Source organism: Bombina bombina, chromosome 4 (assembly GCF_027579735.1).
Source record: "Bombina bombina isolate aBomBom1 chromosome 4, aBomBom1.pri, whole genome shotgun sequence".
Classification (NCBI taxonomy): domain Eukaryota; kingdom Metazoa; phylum Chordata; class Amphibia; order Anura; family Bombinatoridae; genus Bombina; species Bombina bombina.
Window position 1 is genome coordinate 521,658,060 of NC_069502.1, and position 23,809 is coordinate 521,681,868.

Consider the following 23,809-nt stretch of genomic DNA (forward strand, 5'->3'; position numbering starts at 1 on the left):
CTCCGGTTCCGTTATTTTAAGGGTTAAAGCTTTGAAATTTGGTGTGCAATACTTTTAATGCCATAAGACACTGTGGTGAAATTTTGGTAATTTTTGAACAATTCCTTCATACTTTTTCACATATTCAGTAATAAAGTGTTTTCAGTTTGAAATTTAAAGAGACAGTAACGGTTTTATTTTAAAACGTTTTTTGTGCTTTGTTGACAAGTTTAAGCCTGTTTAACATGTCTGTACCATCAGATAAGCTATGTTCTATATGTATGAAAACCAATGTGTCTCCCCATTTAAATTTATGTGATAATTGTGCCATAGTGTCCAAACAAAGTAAGGACAGTAATGCCACAGATAATGATATTGCCCAAGATGATTCCTCAAATGAGGGGAGTAAACATGATACTACATCATCCCCTACTGTGTCTACACCAGTTTTGCCCATTACATCTAGTGCGCCAATACTTATTACCATGGAACAATTAACGGCTGTAATGGATAACTCCATAGCAAATCTTTTATCCAAAATGCCTACTTATCAGAGAAAGCGCGATTGCTCTGTTTTAAACACTGAAGAGCAAGAGGGCGCTGATGATAACTGTTCTGACATACCCTCACACCAATCTCAAGGGGCCATGAGGGAGGTTTTGTCTGATGGAGAAATCTCAGATTCAGGAAAAATTTCTCATCAAGCTGAACCTGATGTTGTGACATTTAAATTAAAATTAGAACATCTCCGCGCACTGCTTAAGGAGGTGTTATCTACTCTGGATGATTGTGACAATTTGGTCATTCCAGAGAAATTATGTAAGATGGACAAGTTCCTAGAGGTTCCGGTGCCCCCCGACGCTTTTCCTATACCCAAGCGGGTGGCGGACATAGTAAATAAAGAGTGGGAAAAGCCCGGCATACCTTTTGTTCCCCCCCTATATTTAAGAAATTATTTCCTATAGTCGACCCCAGAAAGGACTTATGGCAGACAGTCCCCAAGGTCGAGGGGGCGGTTTCTACTCTAAACAAACGCACTACTATTCCTATCGAAGATAGTTGTGCTTTCAAAGATCCTATGGATAAAAAATTAGAGGGTTTGCTTAAAAAGATTTTTGTACAGCAAGGTTACCTTCTACAACCAATTTCATGCATTGTTCCTGTCACTACGGCAGCGTGTTTCTGGTTCGAGGAACTAGAAAAGTCGCTCAGTAAAGAATCTTCGTATGAGGAGGTTATGGACAGAGTTCAAGCACTTAAATTGGCTAACTCTTTTGTTTTAGATGCCGCTTTGCAATTAGCTAGATTAGCGGCGAAAAATTCAGGGTTTGCTATCGTGGCGCGCAGAGCGCTTTGGCTAAAGTCTTGCTCAGCGGATGTGTCTTCCAAGACAAAATTGCTTAACATTCCTTTCAAAGGTAAAACATTATTTGGACCAGATTTGAAAGAGATTATTTCAGACATCACTGGGGGAAAGGGCCACGCCCTCCCACAGGATAGGTCTTTTAAGGCTAAAAATAAGCCTAATTTTCGTCCCTTTCGCAGAAACGGACCAGCCTCTAATTTTGCATCCTCTAAGCAAGAGGGTAATACTTCACAACCCAAACCAGCCTGGAAACCAATGCAAGGCTGGAACAAGGGTAAGCAGGCCAAGAAGCCTACCACTGCTACCAAAACAGCATGAAGGGATAGCCCCCGATCCGGGACCGGATCTAGTGGGAGGCAGACTCTCTCTCTTTGCTCAGGCTTGGGCAAGAGATGTTCAGGATCCTTGGGCGCTAGAAATAGTTTCTCAAGGTTATCTCCTGGAATTCAAGGAACTACCCCCAAGGGGAAGGTTCCACAGGTCTCACTTATCTTCAAACCAAATAAAGAGACAGGCATTCTTACATTGTGTAGAAGACCTGTTAAAGATGGGAGTGATACATCCAGTTCCAATAAGAGAACAAGGAATGGGATTTTATTCCAATCTGTTCATAGTTCCCAAAAAAGAGGGAACATTCAGACCAATTTTGGATCTGAAGATCCTAAACAAATTTCTCAGGGTACCATCGTTCAAAATGGAAACTATTCGAACGATCCTACCCACCATCCAGGAAAGTCAATTTATGACTACCGTGGATTTAAAGGATGCGTACCTACATATTCCTATCCACAAGGAACATCATCAGTTCCTAAGGTTCGCTTTTCTGGACAAGCATTACCAGTTGTGGCACTTCCATTCGGATTAGCCACTGCTCCAAGGATTTTCACAAAGGTACTAGGGTCCCTTCTAGCGGTTCTAAGACCAAGGGGCATTGCAGTAGTACCTTACTTGGACGACATCCTAATTCAAGCGTCGTCCCTGTCAAAAGCAAGGGCTCATACGGACATCGTCCTAGCCTTTCTCAGATCTCACGGATGGAGGGTGAACAAAGAAAAAAGTTCTCTGTCCCCGTCAACAAGAGTTCCCTTCTTGGGAACAATAATAGATTCCTTAGAAATGAGGATTTTTCTGACAGAGGTCAGAAAATCAAAACTTCTAAGCTCTTGTCAAGTACTTCATTCTGTTCCTCGTCCTTCCATAGCGCAGTGCATGGAAGTAATAGGATTGATGGTTGCAACAATGGACATAGTTCCTTTTGCACGAATTCATCTAAGACCATTACAACTGTGCATGCTCAGACAGTGGAATGGGGATTATACAGACTTGTCTCCGATGATTCAAGTAGATCAAAAGACCAGAGATTCACTCCGTTGGTGGCTGACCCTGGACAATCTGTCACAGGGAATGAGCTTCCGCAGACCAGAGTGGGTCATTGTCACGACCGACGCCAGTCTAGTGGGCTGGGGCGCGGTCTGGGAATCCCTAAAAGCTCAGGGTCTATGGTCTCGGGAAGAGTCTCTTCTCCCGATAAACATTCTGGAACTGAGAGCGATATTCAATGCTCTCAGAGCTTGGCCTCAACTAGCAAAGGCCAAATTCATAAGGTTTCAATCAGACAACATGACGACCGTTGCATATATCAATCATCAGGGGGGAACAAGGAGTTCCCTGGCGATGAAAGAAGTGACCAAGATAATTCAATGGGCGGAGGATCACTCCTGTCACTTGTCTGCGATCCACATCCCAGGAGTGGAAAATTGGGAAGCGGATTTTCTGAGTCGTCAGACATTCCATCCGGGGGAGTGGGAACTCCATCCGGAAACCTTTGCCCAAATAACTAAATTATGGGGCTTTCCAGACATGGATCTGATGGCGTCTCGTCAGAACTTCAAGGTTCCTTGCTACGGGTCCAGATCCAGGGATCCCAAGGCGACTCTAGTAGATGCACTAGTAGCACCTTGGACCTTCAACCTAGCTTATGTATTCCCACCGTTTCCTCTCATTCCCAGGCTGGTAGCCAGGATCAATCAGGAGAGGGCCTCGGTGATCTTGATAGCTCCTGCGTGGCCACGCAGGACTTGGTATGCAGACCTGGTGAATATGTCATCGGCTCCACCATGGAAGCTACCTTTGAGACAGGACCTTCTTGTTCAGGGTCCATTCGAACATCCGAATCTGGTTTCCCTCCAACTGACGGCTTGGAGATTGAACGCTTGATTTTATCAAAGCGTGGGTTTTCAGATTCTGTAATAGATACTCTGATTCAGGCTAGAAAGCCTGTAACTAGAAAAATTTACCATAAGAATATGGAAAAAATATATCTGTTCCAAAGGATTCCCATGGAACAAGATAAAAATTCCTAAGATTCTATCCTTTCTACAAGAAGGTTTGGAGAAAGGATTATCTGCAAGTTCTCTAAAAGGACAGATCTCTGCTTTATCTGTTTTACTTCACAAAAGACTGGCAGCCGTGCCAGATGTTCAAGCATTTGTTCAGGCTCTGGTTAGGATCAAGCCTGTTTACAGACCTTTGACTCCTCCCTGGAGTCTAAATCTAGTTCTTTCAGTTCTTCAAGGGGTTCCGTTTGAACCTTTACATTCCGTAGATATTAAGTTACTATCTTGGAAAGTTTTGTTTTTAGTTGCAATTTCTTCTGCTAGAAGAGTTTCAGAGTTATCTGCTCTGCAGTGTTCTCCGCCCTATCTGGTGTTACATGCAGATAAGGTGGTTTTGCGTACTAAGCCTGGTTTTCTTCCGAAAGTTGTTTCTAACAAAAATATTAACCAGGAGATAGTTGTACCTTCTTTGTGTCCGAATCCAGTTTCAAAGAAGGAACGTTTGTTACACAATTTGGACGTAGTCCGTGCTCTAAAATTCTATTTAGAGGCTACTAAAGATTTCAGACAAACATCTTCCTTGTTTGTTGTTTATTCTGGTAAAAGGAGAGGTCAAAAAGCGACTTCTACCTCTCTTTCCTTTTGGCTTAAAAGCATTATCCGATTAGCTTATGAGACTGCCGGACGGCAGCCTCCCGAAAGAATCACAGCTCACTCCACTAGGGCTGTGGCTTCCACATGGGCCTTCAAGAACGAGGCTTCTGTTGACCAGATATGTAAGGCAGCGACTTGGTCTTCACTGCACACTTTTGCCAAATTTTACAAATTTGATACTTTTGCTTCTTCGGAGGCTATTTTTGGGAGAAAGGTTTTGCAAGCTGTGGTTCCTTCCGTTTAGGTGACCTGATTTGCTCCCTCCCTTCATCCGTGTCCTAAAGCTTTGGTATTGGTTCCCACAAGTAAGGATGACGCCGTGGACCGGACACACCAATGTTGGAGAAAACAGAATTTATGCTTACCTGATAAATTACTTTCTCCAACGGTGTGCCCGGCCCACGGCCCGCCCTGGTTTTTTAATCAGGTCTGATGAATTATTTTCTCTAACTACAGTCACCACGGTATCATATGGTTTCTCCTATATATATTTCCTCCTGTCCGTCGGTCGAATGACTGGGGTGGGCGGAGCCTAGGAGGGATCATGTGACCAGCTTTGCTGGGACTCTTTGCCATTTCCTGTTGGGGAAGAGAATATCCCACAAGTAAGGATGACGCCGTGGACCGGACACACCGTTGGAGAAAGTAATTTATCAATTAAGCATAAATTCTGTTTCCACTAGTGCTGTCTCCTCTTCTTGGGCCTTCAAAAATGAAGCTTCTGTGGAACAGATTTGCAAGGCGGCAACATGGTCCTCTTAGCATACTTTTTCCAAATTTGATTCTTTTGCCTCAAGTGAGGTCTCTTTTGGGAGAAAGGTTATACTTTATACTTTTTTATATCTTTACTTGCAGCTACCGTATGCATATCATGTTCTAAAATGATGCAATGGGGTAAACTCATTTGGTATAGTAGAACTTCCCAAATGTTCAAACTTGGCCCACAAAACTATGTATATATATATATATATATATATATATATATAAAATTATTTTATTTATTTATTTCATGTAATTAGCAAGAGTCCATGAGCTAGTGACGTATGGGATATACATTCCTACCAGGAAGGGCAAAGTTTCCCAAATCTCAAAATGCCTACAAATACACCCCTCACCACACCCACAATTCAGTTTTACAAACTTTGCCTCCCATGAAGGTGGTGAAGTAAGTTTGTGCTAGATTCTACGTTGATATGCGCTTCGCAGCAGGCTGAAGCCCAGTTTTCCTCTCAGAGTGCAGTGAATGCCAGAGGGATGTGAAGAGAGTATTGCCTATTTGAATACAATGGTCTTCCTCTAGGGGATCTATTTCATAGGTTCTCTGTTATCGGTCGTAGAGATTTCTTCTCCTACCTCCCTTTTCAGATCGACGATATACTCTTATATACCATTACTTCTACTGATTCTCGTTTCAGTACTGGTTTGGCTATCTACTATATGTAGATGAGTGTCTTAGGGTAAGTAAGTCTTATTTTATTTATGACACTCTAAGCTATGGTTGGGCACTTTATATGTAAAGTTCTAAATATATGTGTTTAAACGTATATTTGCCATGATTCCGGATAATCAGTATTCCTTCATTCAGACTGTCAGTTTCATTATTTGGGATAATGCATATGAATAAATATTTTTTTCTTACCTTAAAAATTTTCAATTTACTTTTTTCCCTGTGGGCTGTTAGGCTTGCGGGGGCAGAAAATGCTTTAATTTATTGCGTCATTCTTGGCGCGAACTTTTTTGGCGCAAAATTTTTGTCATTTCCGGCAACATAGTTGACGCCGGAAGTTTGTTCGTGGTTGCGTCATTTTTTTTGACGTATGTGTGTTACAGACGTTTTTTGCGCCAAAAATGTGGGCGTCGTTTTCGGCGCCAGAAGATGTGGCGTCATACTTGGCGCCAAAAATATGGGCGTTGTACTTGGCGCCAATAATGTGGGCGTCATACTTGGTGCCAAAAAATGTGGGCGTCATACTTGTTTCCACTTTTTATCACATTATTTAAGTCTCACTTTTTCGTTGCTTCTGGTTGCTGGAGGCTTGTTTATTTTGCATTTTTTCCCATTCCTGAAACTGTCATTTAAGGAATTTGATAGTTTTGCTTTATATGTTGTTTTTTCTATTACATATTGCAAGATGTCACAACCTGACCCTGGATCAGAATCTACTTCTGGAAAGACGCTGCCTGATGTTGGTTCTAAGTGCATTTGTTGTAAACTTTTGGTAACTGTTCCTCCGGCTGTAGTTCTAATGTTCAGGATGTCCCTGTTAATGTAAAAGAATTTGTTTCTAATTCTATTAGGAAGGCTCTGTCTGTTATTCTTCCTTCCAGTAAACGTCTTTTAAAACTTCTCATATTTCAGATGAATTTTTAAGTGACCGTCATCATTCTGACTTATCTGTTTCTGATGAGGATCTATCTGGTTCAGAAGATTCTGCCTCAGATATTGACACTGATAAATCTTCATATTTATTTAAGATGGAGTTTATTCGTTCTTTACTTAAAGAAGTGTTGATTGCATTAGATATGGAGAAGTCTAGTCCTCTTGATACTAAATCTACTAAGCGTTTAAATTCGGTTTTAAACCTCATGTAGTTATTCCAGAAGTTTTTCCAGTTCCTGATGCTATTTCAGAAGTAATTTCTAGGGAATGGAATAGTCTGGGTACTTCATTTACTCCTTCTCCAAGGTTTAAGAAATTGTACCCTGTGCCATCTGATAGATTAGAGTTTTGGGACAAAATCCCTAAAGTTGATGGGGCTATCTCTACTCTTGCTAAACGTACTACTATTCCTACGGCTGATAGTACTTCCTTTAAGGATCCTTTAGATAGGAAGCTTGAATCCTTTCTAAGGAGAGCTTATTTATGTTCAGGTAATCTTCTTAGACCTGCTATTTCTTTGGCTGATGTTGCTGCAGCTTCCACTTTCTGGTTGGAGGCTTTAGCGCAACAAGTGTCAGACCATAATGTTTATAGCATTGTTAAGCTTCTTCAACATGCTAATAACTTTGTTTGTGATGCCATTTTTTTATATCATTAGAATTGATGTCAGGTATATGTCTTTAGCTAGAAGAGCTTTATGGTTTAAATCTTGGAATGCAGATATGACTTCTAAGTCAACATTGCTTTCTCTTTCTTTCCAAGGTAATAAATTATTTGGTTCACAGTTGGATTCTATAATTTCAACTGTTACTGGGGGGGAAAGGAACCTTTTTGCCTCAGGACAAAAAATCTAAAGGTAAATATAGGGCTGCTAATCATTTTCGTTCCTTTCGTCAGAATAAGGAACAGAAGCCTGATCCTTCCCCTAAAGGAACGGTTTCCGTTTGGAGACCTTCTCCAGTCTGGAATAAATCCAAGCCTTTTAGAAAGTCAAAACCAGCTCCCAAATCCGCATGAAGGTGCGGCCCTCATTCCAGCTCAGCTGGTAGGGGGCAGGTTACGATTTTTCAAAGATATTTGGATCAATTCGGTTCACAGTCTTTGGATTCAGAACATTGTTTCACAAGGGTACAGAATAGGTTTCAAGGTAAGGCCGCCTGTGAGAAGATTCTTTCTCTCACGCATTCCAGTAAACCCAGTGAAGGCTCAGGCGTTTCTGAAATGTGTTTCAGACCTAGAGTTGGCTGGGGTAATTGTGCCAGTTCCAGTTCAGGAACGGGGTCTGGGGTTTTACTCAAATCTATTCATTGTACCAAAGAAGGAGAATTCCTTCAGACCAGTTCTGGATCTAAAAATATTGAATCGTTATGTAAGGATACCAACATTCAAAATGGTGACTATAAGGACTATTCTGCCTTTTGTTCAGCAAGGGCATTATATGTCTACAATAGACTTACAGGATGCATATCTTCATATTCCAATTCATCCAGATCACTATCAGTTCCTAAGATTCTCTTTTCTAGACAAGAATTACCAGTTTGTTGCCCTTCCGTTTGGCCTAGCAACAGCTCTAAGGATCTTTTCAAAGGTTCTCGGTGCCCTTCTCTCTGTAATCAGAGAGCAGGGTATTGCGGTATTTCCTTATTTGGACGATATCTTGGTACTTGCTCAGTCTTTTCATTCTGCAGAATCTCATACGAATAAACTTGTGTTGTTTCTTCAAAGACATGGTTGGAGGATCAATTTACCAAAGAGTTCCTTGATTCCTCAAACAAAGGTAACCTTTTTGGGTTTTCAAATAGATTCAGTGTCCATGACTTTGTCTCTAACAGAAAAGAGACGTCTGAAGTTGGTTTCAGCTTGTCGAAACCTTCAGTCTCAATCGTTCCCTTCGGTAGCTTTGTGCATGGAAATTCTAGGTCTCATGACTGCTGCATCGGACGCGATCCCTTTTGCTCGTTTTCACATGAGACCTCTCCAGCTTTGTATGCTGAACCAGTGGTGCAGGGATTATACAAAGATATCACAATTAATATCCTTAAATCCCAATGTTCGATCTTCTCTGACTTGGTGGTTGAATCACCATCGTCTAATTCAAGGGGCCTCTTTTGTTCGTCCAACCTGGACTGTGATCTCAACAGATGCAAGTCTTTCAGGTTGGGGAGCTGTATGGGGATCTCTGACAGCGCAGGGGGTTTGGGAATTTCAGGAGGCGAAATTACCAATCAACATTTTGGAACGATTTTCAGAGCTCTTCAGTTCTGGCCTCTTCTGAAGAGAGAATCGTTTATTTGTTTTCAGACAGACAATGTCACAACCGTGGCGTATGTCAATCATCAAGGTGGGACTCACAGTCCTCAGGCTATGAAAGAAGTATCTCGGATACTTGTATGGGCAGAATCCAGCTCCTGTCTAATTTCTGCGGTTCACATCCCAGGTGTAGACAATTGGGAAGCGGATTATCTCAGTCGCCAGACGTTACATCCGGGCGAATGGTCTCTTCACCAAGAGGTATTTCTTCAGATTGTTCAAATCTGGGGACTTCCAGAAATAGATCTGATGGCCTCTCATCTAAACAAGAAACGTCCTAGGTATCTGTCCAGATCCAGGGATCCTCAGGCGGAAGCAGTGGACGCGTTGTCGCTTCCTTGGAATTATCAACCTGCTTATATCTTTCCGCCTCTAGTTCTTCTTCCAAAAGTGATTTCCAAAATTCTAATGGAACGTTCGTTTGTATTGCTGGTGGCTCCAGCATGGCCTCACAGGTTTTGGTATGCGGATCTCGTTCGGATGGCAAGTTGCCAACCTTGGACACTTCCGTTAAGGCCAGACCTTCTATCTCAAGGCCCATTTTTCCATCAGGATCTCAAATCATTAAATTTGAAGGTATGGAGATTGAACGCTTGATTCTTAGTCATAGAGGTTTCTCTGACTCAGTGATTAATACTATGTTACAGGCTCGTAAATCTGTGTCTAGAAAGATTTATTACCGAGTCTGGAAGACTTACAATTCTTGGTGTCCTTCTCATAAATTCTCTTGGCATTCTTTTAGAATTCCTAGAATTTTACAGTTTCTTCAGGATGGTTTGGATAAGGGTTTGTCTGCAAGCTCTTTGAAAGGTCAAATCTCTGCTCTTTCTGTTCTTTTTCACAGAAAGATTGCTAATCATCCTGATATTGTTTTGTACAGGCTTTGGTTGACTGTAGGTGACATTAAGTCAATCTCTCCTGTCATTAAGTCAATCTCTCCTCCTTGGAGTCTTAATTTGGTTCTGAGGGCTTTACAGGCTCCTCCGTTTGAACCTATGCATTCTCTGGATATTAAATTACTTTCTTGGAAAGTGTTGTTCCTTTTGGCCATCTCTTCTGCTAGAAGAGTTTCTGAGTTATTTGCTCTTTCTTGTGAATCTCCTTTTCTGATTTTTCATCAGGATAAGGCGGTGTTGCGGACTAAATTTAAATTTTTACCTAAGGTTGTGAATTCTAACAACATTAGTAGAGAAATTGTTGTCCCTTCATTGTGTCCTAATGCTAAGAATTCTCTGGAGAGATCTTTACATTCTTTGGATGTAGTAAGAGCTTTGAAATATTATGTTGAAGCTACTAAAGGTTTTAGAAAGACTTCTAGTCTATTTGTTATCTTTTCTGGTTCCAGGAAAGGTAAGAAGGCTTCTGCCATTTCTTTGGCATCTTGGTTAAAGTCTTTGATTCATCATGCTTTTGTAGAGTCGGGTAAGTCCCCGCCTCAAAGGATTACGGCTCATTCTACTAGGTCAGTTTCTACTTCCTGGGCTTTTAGGAATGAAGCTTCTGTTGATCAAATTTGCAAAGCAGCAACTTGGTCTTCTTTGCATACTTTTACTAAATTCTACCATTTTGATGTTTTTTCTTCTTCTGAAGCAGTTTTTGGTAGAAAAGTACTTCAGGTAGCTGTTTCAGTTTGATTCTTCTGCTTATAATTTCAGTTTTTTTCATTATAAGATTAAAACTTTTTGATTTGGGTTGTGGATTATTTTTTCCGCGGAATTGGCTGTCTTTATTTTATCCCTCCCTCTCTAGTGACTCTTGCGTGGAAGTTCCACATCTTGGGTATCTGCTATCCCATACGTCACTAGCTCATGGACTCTTGCTAATTACATGAAAGAAAACATAATTTATGTAAGAACTTACCTAATAAATTTCATTTCTTTCATATTAGCAAGAGTCCATGAGGCCCACCCTTTTTGTGGTGGTTATGATTTTTTTTATAAAGCACAATTATTCCAATTCCTTATTTTTTTATGCTTTCGCTCCTTTCTTATCACCCCACTTCTTGGCTATTCGTTAAACTGAATTGTGGGTGTGGTGAGGGGTGTATTTGTAGGCATTTTGAGGTTTGGGAAACTTTGCCCCTCCTGGTAGGAATGTATATCCCATACGTCACTAGCTCATGGACTCTTGCTAATATGAAACAAATGAATTTATCAGGTAAGTTCTTACACAAATTATGTTTTTTTTAAAGTAGATAACACAAGGTATTGATCTAGGCCCATTTAGTTATATTTTGTGCCACTATTTGGCAGTCAGATGTATGCAAAATGCGATCATATTTTTAAAAAAACTAACTTTTTCACAAACTTTGTGTTTCTCGCTGAAATTATTTACACGCAACTTGTGCAGTCATAAAACAAATGGTTGAAAAGACTTCCCTAGGAACCCCTTGTGTTCAGAATTAGCAAACGTGTATTGGTTTGTTATTGGTTTTGGTACGTAGAAGGCCAATAACTGCAGCTGCTGAAGTAGACAACCCGGGGTACTGATCTAGAACCATTTTTTTATATTTTATGCCACAAGTTGGCAGCCAGATGTATGCCAAGTATGATCATAAAAGAAAATAACTTTTTCACAAACTTTGGGATTTTCACTGAAATTATTTACACACAACTTGTGCAGTCATAAGACAAATAGTTGTAAAACCTCTAGGATACCCTGGGTACAGAATTACCAGATATGTATGGGTTTGTTATTGGTTTTGGTCATTCGAATGCCACTAATTGCAGCTGTGCATCACACTTCTAAAATAAGATTTTTAGATATATTATGACAATGGGTCCATTTGGTATGGCTTAATTGCCTAAATTCTCAAAATTGAACTTTAAAGATATATATATATATATATATATATATATATATATATATATATATATATATATATATATATATATATATATATATATACAGGTAGCCCTCAGTTTACGCCGGGGTTAGGTTCCAGAAGGAATGGTTGTAAATCGAAACCGTTGTAAATTGGAACCCAGTTTATAATGTAAGTCAATGGGAAGTGAGGGAGATAGGTTCCAAGCCCCTCTCAAAATTGTCATAAGTAACACCTAATATATTATTTTTAAAGCTTTGAAATGAAGACTTTAAATGCTAGACAGCATTATAAACCTAATAAAATAATCACACAACACAGACTTCACTTGCATTTTTCTGCAAACAGTTCTTTCTATGCATTCCCATCTGGACTGAGTTATAGACAGGAAGATCTTGTTCCTTTGAAATCTGCTCGATAGCTCAGGTCTGGTTAAACAGATTAATTTCAGCTCGCTTGGCTTTGCTGCAACACAAGCGGACAGCTCCACCTACTGGCTATTTTAATAAATGCACTGCTTCTCAATGCTTTTCAATATTCTGAAACGGTGTAAATTGAACCGTTGTAAAACGAGGGCCACCTGTGTGTGTATATATATATATATATATATATATATATATATACACAGAGAAAACCCAGCACTCACTTACAAGCTCTCAGCTAAGATTTAAAAGCAAAAATGAAAAGGTTAGCTAACGCATCTGGCCAAATGGGACAAGCCCAGGTACCTCGTCAAGGTCCTTTCCAATACCTGGGACCCTAAAACAGCCACACAATGCAAGCTTTCAAATCCAACCTGGGAACAAGGGAAGGGTGCACAGGCATATGTAATCACCCTAGACATATACAAAACACGGAAGGGAACTGCACTCTCATACCGGACCGGGTACACATCCTATGACCCTGCAACATGCTCAGCCCTGGGTGCCACTGGCACTCACAGGAAGCTGTGATGTCCCCAGAGCCACAGGCAGTTAACCTCAGACAGGTCTGGGTGCAAGAACCAAAGGGAAAATTACAAAACAAATTAATACAGAGAAAACCCAGCACTCACTTACAAGCTCTCAGCTAAGATTTAAAAGCAAAAATGGAAAGGTTAGTTACCGCATCTGGCCAAATGGGACAAGCCCAGTTTTGTATATGTCTAGGGTGATTACATATGCCTGTGCACCCTTCCCTTGTTCCCAGTTTGTTTGGATTTTAAAGCTTGCATTGTGTGGCTGTTTTAGGGTCCCAGGTATTGGAAAGGACCTTGACGAGGTACCTGGGCTTGTCCCATTTGGCCAGATGGGGTAACTAACCTTTCCATTTTTGCTTTTAAATCTTAGCTGAGAGCTTGTAAGTGAGTGCTGGGTTTTCTCTGTGTGTTGTATTGATTTGTTTTGTAATTTTCCCTATGGTTCTTGCACCCAGACCTGTCTGGGGTTAACTGCCTGTGGCTCTGGGGACAGCACAGCTTCCTGCGAGTGCCAGTGGCACCCAGGGCTGAGCATGTTGCAGGGTCGTGAGATGTGACATTTTATCTGATGAAACGGCCAGGAGCTTGCGGCCGAGAAACGCGTCCTAAGCTCGTAAAATAAAGTGTTTTTAACTTTATGTATCTCAGCATTACTGCTTTTTATATTTGCCTGCCAAATACAATATTGCTTGCTGTTTATCTATACAGCATAACACCTGAGTATCTTGCCCCTGTCTAACAGAGGAGAGTCCACAGTGGCCCATCCAGGAAAGCTGAATCGTTTTTAAGCTTGCTGTTTATCTATACAGCATAACACCTGAGTATCTTGCCCCTGTCTAACAGAGGAGAGTCCACAGCGGCCCATCTAGGAAAGCTGAATCGTTTTTTTGGCTCCAGCGTACTGACTGCTGATTTAAATGTCAGTCTGCTTGTTTGCACCTCTTTCAACAAAGGTGCCAATATTCTTGTGAGTATACTACCATCTGTTGTTATTATTTCAGTGTGATTCATCACTCTTGGAACCTACTTGCACCATGAGGCGCTGTCTTTTCTTTTACCAATCGTGAGATGTGTACCCGGTTCGGTATGAGAGTGCAGTTCCCTTCCGTGTTTTGTATATGTCTAGGGTGATTACATATGCCTGTGCACCCTTCCCTTGTTCCCAGTTTGTTTGGATTTGAAAGCTTGCATTGTGTGGCTGTTTTAGGGTCCCAGGTATTGGAAAGGACCATGACGAGGTACCTGGGCTTGTCCCATTTGGCCAGATGCAGTAACTAACCTTTCCATTTTTGCTTTTAAATCTTTGCTGAGAGCTTGTGAGTGCTGGGTTTTCTCTGTGTGTTGTATTAATTTGTTTTGTAATTTCCCCTATGGTTCTTGCACCCAAACCTGTCTGGGGTTAACTGCCTGTGGTTCTGGGGACAGCAAAGCTTCCTGTGAGTGCCAGTGGCACCCAGGGCTGAGCATGTTGCAGGTTCATGGGATGTGTACCCGGTCCGGTATGAGAGTGCAGTTTCCTTCCGTGTTTTGTATATGTCTAGGATGATTACATATGCCTGTGCACCCTTCCCTTGTTCCCAGTTTGTTTGGATTTGAAAGCTTGCATTGTATGGCTGTTTTAGGGTCCCAGGTATTGGAAAGGACCTTGACGAGGTACCTGGGCTTGTCCCATTTGGCCAGATGCGGTAACTAACCTTTCCATTTTTGCTTTTAAATCTTAGCTGAGAGCTTGTAAGTGAGTGCTGGGTTTTCTCTGTGTGTTGTATTAATTTGTTTTGTAATTTTCCCTATGGTTCTTGCACCCAGATCTGTCTGGGGTTAACTGTCTGTGGCTCTGGGGGCAGCACAGCTTCCTGTGAGTGCCAGTGGCACCCAGGGCTGAGCATGTTGCAGGGTCATGGGATGTGTACCCGGTCCAGTATGAGAGTGCAGTTCCCTTCCGTGTTTTATATATATATATATATATATATATATATATATATATCATAAGGTGCTTTAGAGTCCAAGAGCCATAACATATTTTATTAAACTTCACTCTCCTGGTGGCAGGCAAAAATTACCCAACACCAAGAGCTTTAATCCCTCCCAATTCCTGATTCCACTCAGTCTTAATGTTTGCCTTCACAGAAGGAGGTGAAATGTTGAGGTTCTCGGACTTCTTTTTGGATAGGGGTGCTCAAACTGAGGTGAGGCTCGTTATCCCCCTCAGTGGACCAAAAAAAGGGTAGATGGGTGTAGAGGAGTACCATAGGAATTGAAATTCCCCTGAGGGAGTTTTTCACTAGTCTGCCACAGATATCACTGGGACTGGTCCTGTAGCCTCATTCTGTTGGGGTTGCCATGGTACATCCTATACAAGATCTACTGTTAACAGAAACTAACATGGATGGGCTCATCTATTAGAAGCAGTAGGGGGGTAAGCACAGTACAGTAAGGGTGGCAGAGGTAAGTATGTGTCTTTCACTTTCACAGCCTGCAGGCTCCTTAGTAGGTAATTACTTTGTGTGCTTCAGTGCCTGGGGAAACTCATGTTTATGCACACTGACATAACTTAAAGGGACAGTCAAGTCCCAAAAAAACTTTCATGGTTTTAATAGGAAATGTAATTTTAAACAACTTTCCAATTTACTTTTATCACCAATTTTGCTTTGTTCTCTTGGTATTCTTAGTTGAAAGCTAAACCTAGGAGGTTCATATGCTAATTTCTTAGACCTTGAAGACCGCCTCTAATCTAAATGCATTTTGATAGTTTTTCACCACTAGAGGGCATTAGTTCACGTGTTTCATATAGATAACATTGAGCTCATGCACGTGAATTTACCATGTAGTCCGCTCTGATTGCTAAAGTGAAAGTCTGTCAAAAGAACTGAAATAAAGGGGGCAGTCTGCTCAGGCTTAGATACAAGGTAATTACCGAGGTAAAACGTGTATAATTATAACTGTGTTGGTTATGCAAAACTGGGTAATTGGTAATTAAGGGATTATCTATCTTTTAAAACAACAAAAATTCTGGTGTTGACTGTCCCTTTAAAACAAGGGAAAAGACTGGTGGAGGAATATATCACGGAATTTAAAATGTGGTCTACCGATTCCTTATGGAATGATATCAGTCTTAGAAATCAATTCAGGTTGGGTCTCTGTGAATCCCTGAAAGATGATTTATCAAAAGTAGACATGTCTGATACCTTCGAAGCATTAATAAAACTTTCAATTACCCTTGACCGCAGAATGAGAGAACAACGTGCAGAAAAATTGTCTACCGATGTAACCCCGAAGAGAGTACCCACTTAACTGAAAGATCTACTTCAAGTACTACTCCTATGGAAATCGGCACAATAAAAGATCCCTTAACACAGGAAGAGAAGAATATAAGACACATGTCTAACCTATGCTTATATTGTGCTAACAAAGAGCATACCTACTCATCCTGTCCTATATTACACCATCAAAAGAAGGGTAAGGAAAATTTTATAAATACTCTTATACCCACAAAAACTATATCTCCTCTGACTCTTTATCCTTGCAGTGGAATCAACAGCAGACCAAGACTGAAGCTATAATAGACTCCGGTGCTTTCGGTCTAATTATTGATTCAGAATTTGTTAAAAATAATAAAATTCCCTCATTATTGAAGCAGAAACCACTGCTTGTAAAAGTTATTGATGGGTCTCTAATTCACAAAGGTCCGATAACTCATCACACGATACCTTTACTAATCTCCACCTCTTGTGTTCACAATTAATACGTCACGTTCGACATAATTCCCACTTCACTTGGCTTTCCTTGGTTAACTCAACACAATTCTAACATTGATTGGTTGAAAAATAGTCTTACTTTCCAGTCACAGTATTGCATTTCCACCTGTTTTCCTAATAAGGTTATAGGCAGTTTAGAGGTTACCATTCCACCTGAATACCATGACTTAACAGATGTTTTTGATCTTAAGGAAGCAGAATCTCTTCCCCCACACAGGATCTATGACTGTCCTATAGATATCCTTCCAGGCTCTAAGATACCCTATGGCAAGATATACCTACGCTCACAAAAAGAGCTCCATCATTTAAGAGAATATCTCAATGAAAATCTTAAAAAAGGGTTTATCGTTCCTTCCACCTCCCCAGCAGCTGCGGGATTTTTCTTTGTCAGAAATAAGGATAACTCTTTAAGGCCAATTATATATTATAGAGCTCTTAATTCTGTCACCATAAAAAAAAACGTTGCCCGCTTCCACTCATCCCTGAACTTCTTAAACGCCTTAACGGTGCCACGATTTACACAGAAGAGATATATCAAAATGCGCCAAAGGATTATACCACACAAACTTATCTTAAATTAGGCGTGATCTCCCAACCAGATCTCAAAGAGATAAGAAAGAAATGTGCCAAAAGAAAAGCGCTACACTCCCTATTAGGGTGCGTGTTGCTGAAGGTGGTGCCCACGCTATGTATCAACGTATATGAACTCAATGGGTAGATGTTATAAGGTTAAAAATGTTATTTTAATAAACCTCTTAAAATCAAATTAAATATAATAAACAAAAAATGCAATGAAAAACACGATAAAAGTACAGGTATACCTCACTTTACAGCGCTTCGCTAATACAGCGCTTTGTGGAGCTGAAGTTCAACCTCCAAGGATTTTAAAACAGTGCTGTAATCTTCGTGAGATTGCAAGAAAAGTGACTGGCACCATTTTGTTATGCTTAGTTCACTCTGTTTACATCATTACAGTGCAATCTGTGTCTCAGTGCTATACTCTGGCAAATTGTACTACAGTGATTGTCACTATTTTACAGGTACAGTAATTATTGACTACTGTGCTGTGTGAGTGTTAAACTAAACTTAGCTCTATTGTACACCTAATATAAGTTAGTTAAAACATGTTTTTAAGTTTTTAAACACACTGGCAAGTGAAAAGAAAGCTAAAACTGTCTTGTTTCACTTTAAGGCGGTTTTCACTTTACAGCGGGGCTCCGGTCCCTAACCCGCTGTATGAGCGGGGTATACCTGTATACAATTATACAATTACAATAAAAATACTAGCAATAAAGTTGCAATAAAAATACAGTCATATAAAAATACTGTAGAGCAGTGTTGATATACTTAAACAGTGGTATTGCGTTATTGGATAGTTGTACAAATTAGGTTATAATTGCGATAATCAATTAAAAAAGCAAAGATGTTAATCTATTGCATGTGTACTAGTCCAGATTTGTAAATAGTGTTCACAAAGTGATAAAATTATGCAGTGTTCAAATAATGTCCAAAGAAATAATCCCAAAAAACTAATTTTCTTCCAAATGTTAATAGTGGTGTGTGTAATTAACAAACATGTTCAAAAATAATGTCTCCAAAAAATGATGTCCCAAAAAAAAATATATATATATAATGTCCCAAAAATTATATATAAAACATTAATAAAATGCGATCCAATTTGTGATTCTGATTGAGTATAATAATCCAAATTTTGTGTTATAATCCATATCCTAAACGAATAACAATCACAAGGTGTGTGGGTGAAAAAAGGATGGAAAAAAGAAAATTTGAAATGGCAGGTTAAAAATCGAAAAAATGTTGTGAAAAAAGGTATTCAAAAAAAGTGTCAAAAAACGAGGTGTACACCTAAAAATAAAACTATGATCAATAATGTTCAAAAAATTGTTCATAAACTGATGGTGAAAATAGTGTTGTATCACTGATATTCATTCACTTCCAATTGTGATTAGCTTTGAATGTGATTAGCGTTGTATAAATGATCCGTCAGTTGCCTAAGGAAAAACAGAAAAGAACATAGTGCAATAATGCCTCTAACAATGTGGATGATAAGTGTTTGGCTTACCTAATACTCCTGAGCCGTAATACCAGTTTTCTACGCGTTTCGGTCTGTGAAGACCTTTCTCAAGACTGGTATCGGCTCTGTAAAGTGTTGGCCTATTTGTATACCTAACTGGCCAATGATATTTTTTGAAAAGTGTGCCAAAAAATTTGCGCCGGTTTTCTTACTTAGTAGCCCGTATGTTTGGCCTGATATTGTGCCCTGGAGGTACAATATGGGGTCAGAGGTCCTTAAGGTATGTTCTTCCGTCGGGAATGCCCTTAGTTCCGTATCTCCAATAGTATACAAACCGGAAGTGATATTGGGACTTTCATACGTACTTCCGGTCTTGCGCTATGTATTTGAATTGATTGGAAAATTGCGGTAGAAAAAGGCAGGTGGTATTACGGACTTAGGAGCAATTAGTTTACATCCAAACACCTAAATGATAAAAAAGGCAGGTGGTATTACGGACTCAGGAGCAATTAGTTTACATCCAAACACCTAAATGATAAAACATTTATAAATTATAAATGATAAAAAACTATTTACACAGTTAGATTTGAAAAGCGCATACAACTTGATCAGAATGAAGGAGGGAGATGAGTGGAAACTGCTTTCAGGACAAGATATGGCCTTTTTTATTATAAGGTAATGCCCTTTGGGCTTTGCAATGCCCCAGCATCTTTCCAGTATTTTGTGAATGATATCTTTAAGGATTTGACTGATATCTGTGTTATCTATCTGGATGACATCCTTATATTTTCAAAAATCCATCAAGAGCATGTGAAACATGTTAAATGGGTCTTGACACGCCTTCGGAATCATAGACTCTTTGCAAAACTGGTAAAATGCCAATTTCATGTCCAGAATATTGAATTCTTAGGTTACGTTATCACTCCTGATAAGATACAGATGGACCCAGATAAATTATCTGCTATCTCAAATTGGCCAAGACCCACTTCAGTTAAATCCTTACAAATATTTCTGGGGTTTTCCAACTTTTATAGGAAATTCATTTTTAACTTCTCAATCCTTACCAAACCATTGACTAATCTGACTAAACACCAAAATAAATTTATCTGGTCCCCTAAAGCCGAACAAGCATTTCCTTCTTTAAAAAAGGCTTTTATTTCTGCACCTATCCTCAATCTCCCAGATCATAATAGTCAGTTTATTGTAGAAGTTGATGCATCAAATACAGGTATAGGTGCTGTTTTGTCACAGCGGAAAGACGAAAAAACTAGACAACATCCAGTTGCCTTTTACTCTAGGTCTTTATTACCAGCAGAAGCTAATTATTCAATCGGTGATAAGGAACTCCTAGCTGTTAAGTCTGCCTTAGAAACAAGGAGACACAAACCCTTCCTAATATACACAGATCATAAAAATATCCAATGTTTAAGAAAAAATAAAACCCTCTCCTCTCGCCAAGTAAGATGGGCACTATTTTTAGGACTATTAAGTCCCCTAGAAAAAGAGGTTCTTAAAGACTGAACCCCCTCTTACTAACACACAGTAAAAAAACTCCTCTGGGTTGTACTACCACCAACACAAATTATACATCCCACCCTCAATTAGAGATTCTATCTTACAGCAATTTCATGATACTCCTCTATCTGGACATCCTGGAGTACATAAGACTAAAGAGTTAATCAAAAGATACTTCTGGTGGCCCCAGATAGACCAAAATATATAAAAGTATGTGATCACATGTGAAACCTGCACTAGAAATAAATCTGAACGTAGAAATCCAGTTGGATTCCTAAATCCAATTCCCATTCCGGACATACAATGTACAACAGTGTCAATGGATATCATTGTTGAACTTCCACCATCCCAACAACACAATACGATACTTGTTGTAGTGGATCACCTCACAAAATTAGCCCACTTTATTCTGCTAAAAAAACTACCAAACGCAAAAGAAACTGCCATTGCCTTTATGACTCACATTTTAAAATTACATGGCTTACTTACCTCAATATTAACAGATCGAGGAAGCCAATTCACTTCCCACTTCTGGAAAGCTCTTTGCAAGATCCTCAAAATACATCTCAAGTTCTCTACTTCTTACCATCCACAGACCAATGGGCTTACTGAAAGGGTAAACCAGATACTCAAACAATAACTCAGATGCTACATAACTCACAAGATGATTGGTTATCCTATCTACCCATGGCTGAATTCTCATACAATAACTCCATTTCTACTTCCACTAAAACAACTCTGTTTTTTGCCACCTATGGTTACCATCCCAGAATCATTGCCTTATCCCATAGTGACATTAATTCTTCAGGAGCAAAGGTCTATTCTACCACACTGAAAGCAGGATTGGATCTCCTAAAAGTCCATTTAACCAAAGCTAAATCCAACCAAAAACATTACTACGACTTAAAACACCGTCAATGTCCAAACTATAAACTAGGAGATTTAGTTTGGCTCTCCACCAAATATTTGAAACTCATCCTTCCCTCTAAGAAATTGGGTCACCGGTTTATGGGTCCTTTTCCATCAAAAGAATATTAAACCCCAGTACAGTTGTAATAGATCTTCCAGATTCCTATAAGATCCATCCATCATTCCACGTTTCACTTCTGAAACCTTATCATCACTCCAACCACATCAAAACTCATCAACCTCCTATCCAATTCGATGATCATAAGGAATTTGAAATTGATTCCATCCTTGATGCTCGCCTTCAGATGAAAAACCTTTAGTATCTGATAAGATGGAAAGGTTATGGTCCTGAAGAAAATATGTGGGTTTCTATTACTGATGTACATGCTCCAAAGCTTCTTAAAGGATTACTAACTTTTTTGTTTTTAATGTAAAACGGAACAAACATTTTGCATATAAACTATTATAGCAATGTAATTTACCTTCTTAGGCCTAGATTTAGAGTTTGGCGATAGCCGTCAAAACCAGCGTTAGAGGCTCCTAACGCTGGTTTTGGCCGCCCGCTGGTATTTGGAGTCAGTGATTAAAGGGTCTAACGCTCACTTTTCAGCCGCGACTTTTCCATACCGCAGATCCCCCTACGCCATTTGCGTATCCTATCTTTTCAATGGGATCTTTCTAACGCTGGTATTTAGAGTCGTTTCTGAAGTGAGCGTTAGAGCTCTAACGACAAAATTCCAGCCGCCTGAAAAAAGCAGGAGTTAAGAGCTTTCTGTGCTAACGCCGGTTCATAAAGCTCTTAACTACTGTACCCTAAAGTACACTAACACCCATAAACTACCTATGTACCCCTAAACCGAGCTCCCCCCACATCGCCGCCACTCGATTTAAATTTTTAACCCCTAATCTGCCGACCGCCACCTACGTTATACTTATGTACCCCTAATCTGCTGCCCCTAACCCCGCCGACCCCTGTATTACATTTATTAACCCCTAACCTGCCCCCCACAACATCGTCGCCAGCTACTTAAAATAATTAACCCCTAATCTTCCGACCGCAAAGCGCCGCCACCTACGTTATCCTTATGTACCCCTAATCTGCTACCCCTAACACCGCCGACCCCTATATTATATTTATTAACCCCTAATCTGCCCCCCTCAACGTCGCCGACACCTGCCTACACTTATTAACCCCTAATCTGCCGAGCGGACCTGAGCGCTACTATAATAAAGTTATTAACCCCTAACCCGCCTCACTAACCCTATCATAAATAGTATTAACCCCTAATCTGCCCTCCCTAACATCGCCGACACCTACCTTCAATTATTAACCCCTAATCTGCCGAGCGGACCTCACCGCTACTATAATAAATGTATTAACCCCTAAAGCTAAGTCTAACCCTAACACTAACACCCCCCCCTAAATTAAATATAATTTTAATCTAACGAAATAAATTAACTCTTATTAAATAACTTATTCCTATTTAAAGCTAAATACTTACCTGTAAAATAAATCCTAATATAGCTACAATATAAATTATAATTATATTATAGCTATTTTAGGATTAATATTTATTTTACAGGCAACTTTGTAATTATTTTAACCAGGTACAATAGCTATTAAATAGTTAAGAACTATTTAATAGCTACCTAGTTAAAATAATAACAAATTTACCTGTAAAAGAAATCCTAACCTAAGATATAATTAAACCTAACACTACCCTATCAATAAATTAATTAAATAAACTACCTACAATTAACCTAACACTACACTATCAATAAATTAATTAAACACAATTGCTACAAATAAATACAATTAAATAAACTAGCTAAAGTACAAAAAATAAAAAAGAACTAAGTTACAAAAAATAATAAAATATTTACAAACATAAGAAAAATATTACAACAATTTTAAACTAATTACACCTACTCTAAGCCCCCTAATAAAATAACAAAGCCCCCCAAAATAAAAAATTCCCTACCCTATTCTAAATTAAAAAAAGTTACAAGCTCTTTTACCTTACCAGCCCTGAACAGGGCCCTTTGCGGGGCATGCCCCAAGGATTTCAGCTCTTTTGCCTGTAAAAAAAAACATACCATACCCCCCCCCAACATTACAACCCACCACCCACATACCCCTAATCTAACCCAAACCCCCCTTAAATAAACCTAACACTAAGCCCCTGAAGATCTTCCTACCTTGTCTTCACCATACCAGGTTCACCGATCCGTCCTGGCTCCAACATCTTCATCCAACCCAAGCGGGGGTTGGCGATCCATCATCCGGTGCTGAAGAGGTCCAGAAGAGGCTCCAAAGTCTTCCTCCTATCCGGCAAGAAGAGGACATCCGGACCGGCAAACATCTTCTCCAAGCGGCATCTTCAATCTTCTTCCATCCGGTGCGGAGCGGGTCCATCTTGAAGCAGGCGACGCGGATCCATCCTCTTCTTCCGTTGTCTCCCGACGAATGACGGTTCCTTTAAGGGACGTCATCCAAGATGGCGTCCCTCGAATTCCGATTGGCTGATAGGATTCTATCAGCCAATCGGAATTAAGGTAGGAATTTTCTGATTGGCTGATGGAATCAGCCAATCAGAATCAAGTTCAATCCGATTGGCTGATCCAATCAGCCAATCAGATTGAGCTCGCATTCTATTGGCTGATCGGAAAAGCCAATAGAATGCGAGCTCAATCTGATTGGCTGATTGGATCAGCCAATCGGATTGAACTTGATTCTGATTGGCTGATTCCATCAGCCAATCAGAAAATTCCTACCTTAATTCCGATT

At 39.9% G+C, this 23,809-nt stretch overlaps 1 protein-coding gene across 2 annotated transcripts in view; it reads right to left on the minus strand.

The window, feature by feature from the left end:
• CGAS (cyclic GMP-AMP synthase) overlaps nt 1–23,809 on the minus strand; it is a 273,184-nt gene that overhangs the window by 24,131 nt on the left and 225,244 nt on the right. Inside the window, exon 5 of one of the 2 annotated variants that reach the window (XM_053710435.1) lies at nt 17,284–18,574. The exons of the other annotated variant lie outside the window; for it this stretch is intronic. Coding sequence (XP_053566410.1) covers nt 18,529–18,574 — 46 coding nt within the window. The 3' untranslated portion in view covers nt 17,284–18,528. Of the gene's footprint in view, nt 1–17,283; nt 18,575–23,809 lie in introns of those variants that run through there. 2 annotated transcript variants of the gene reach the window in all.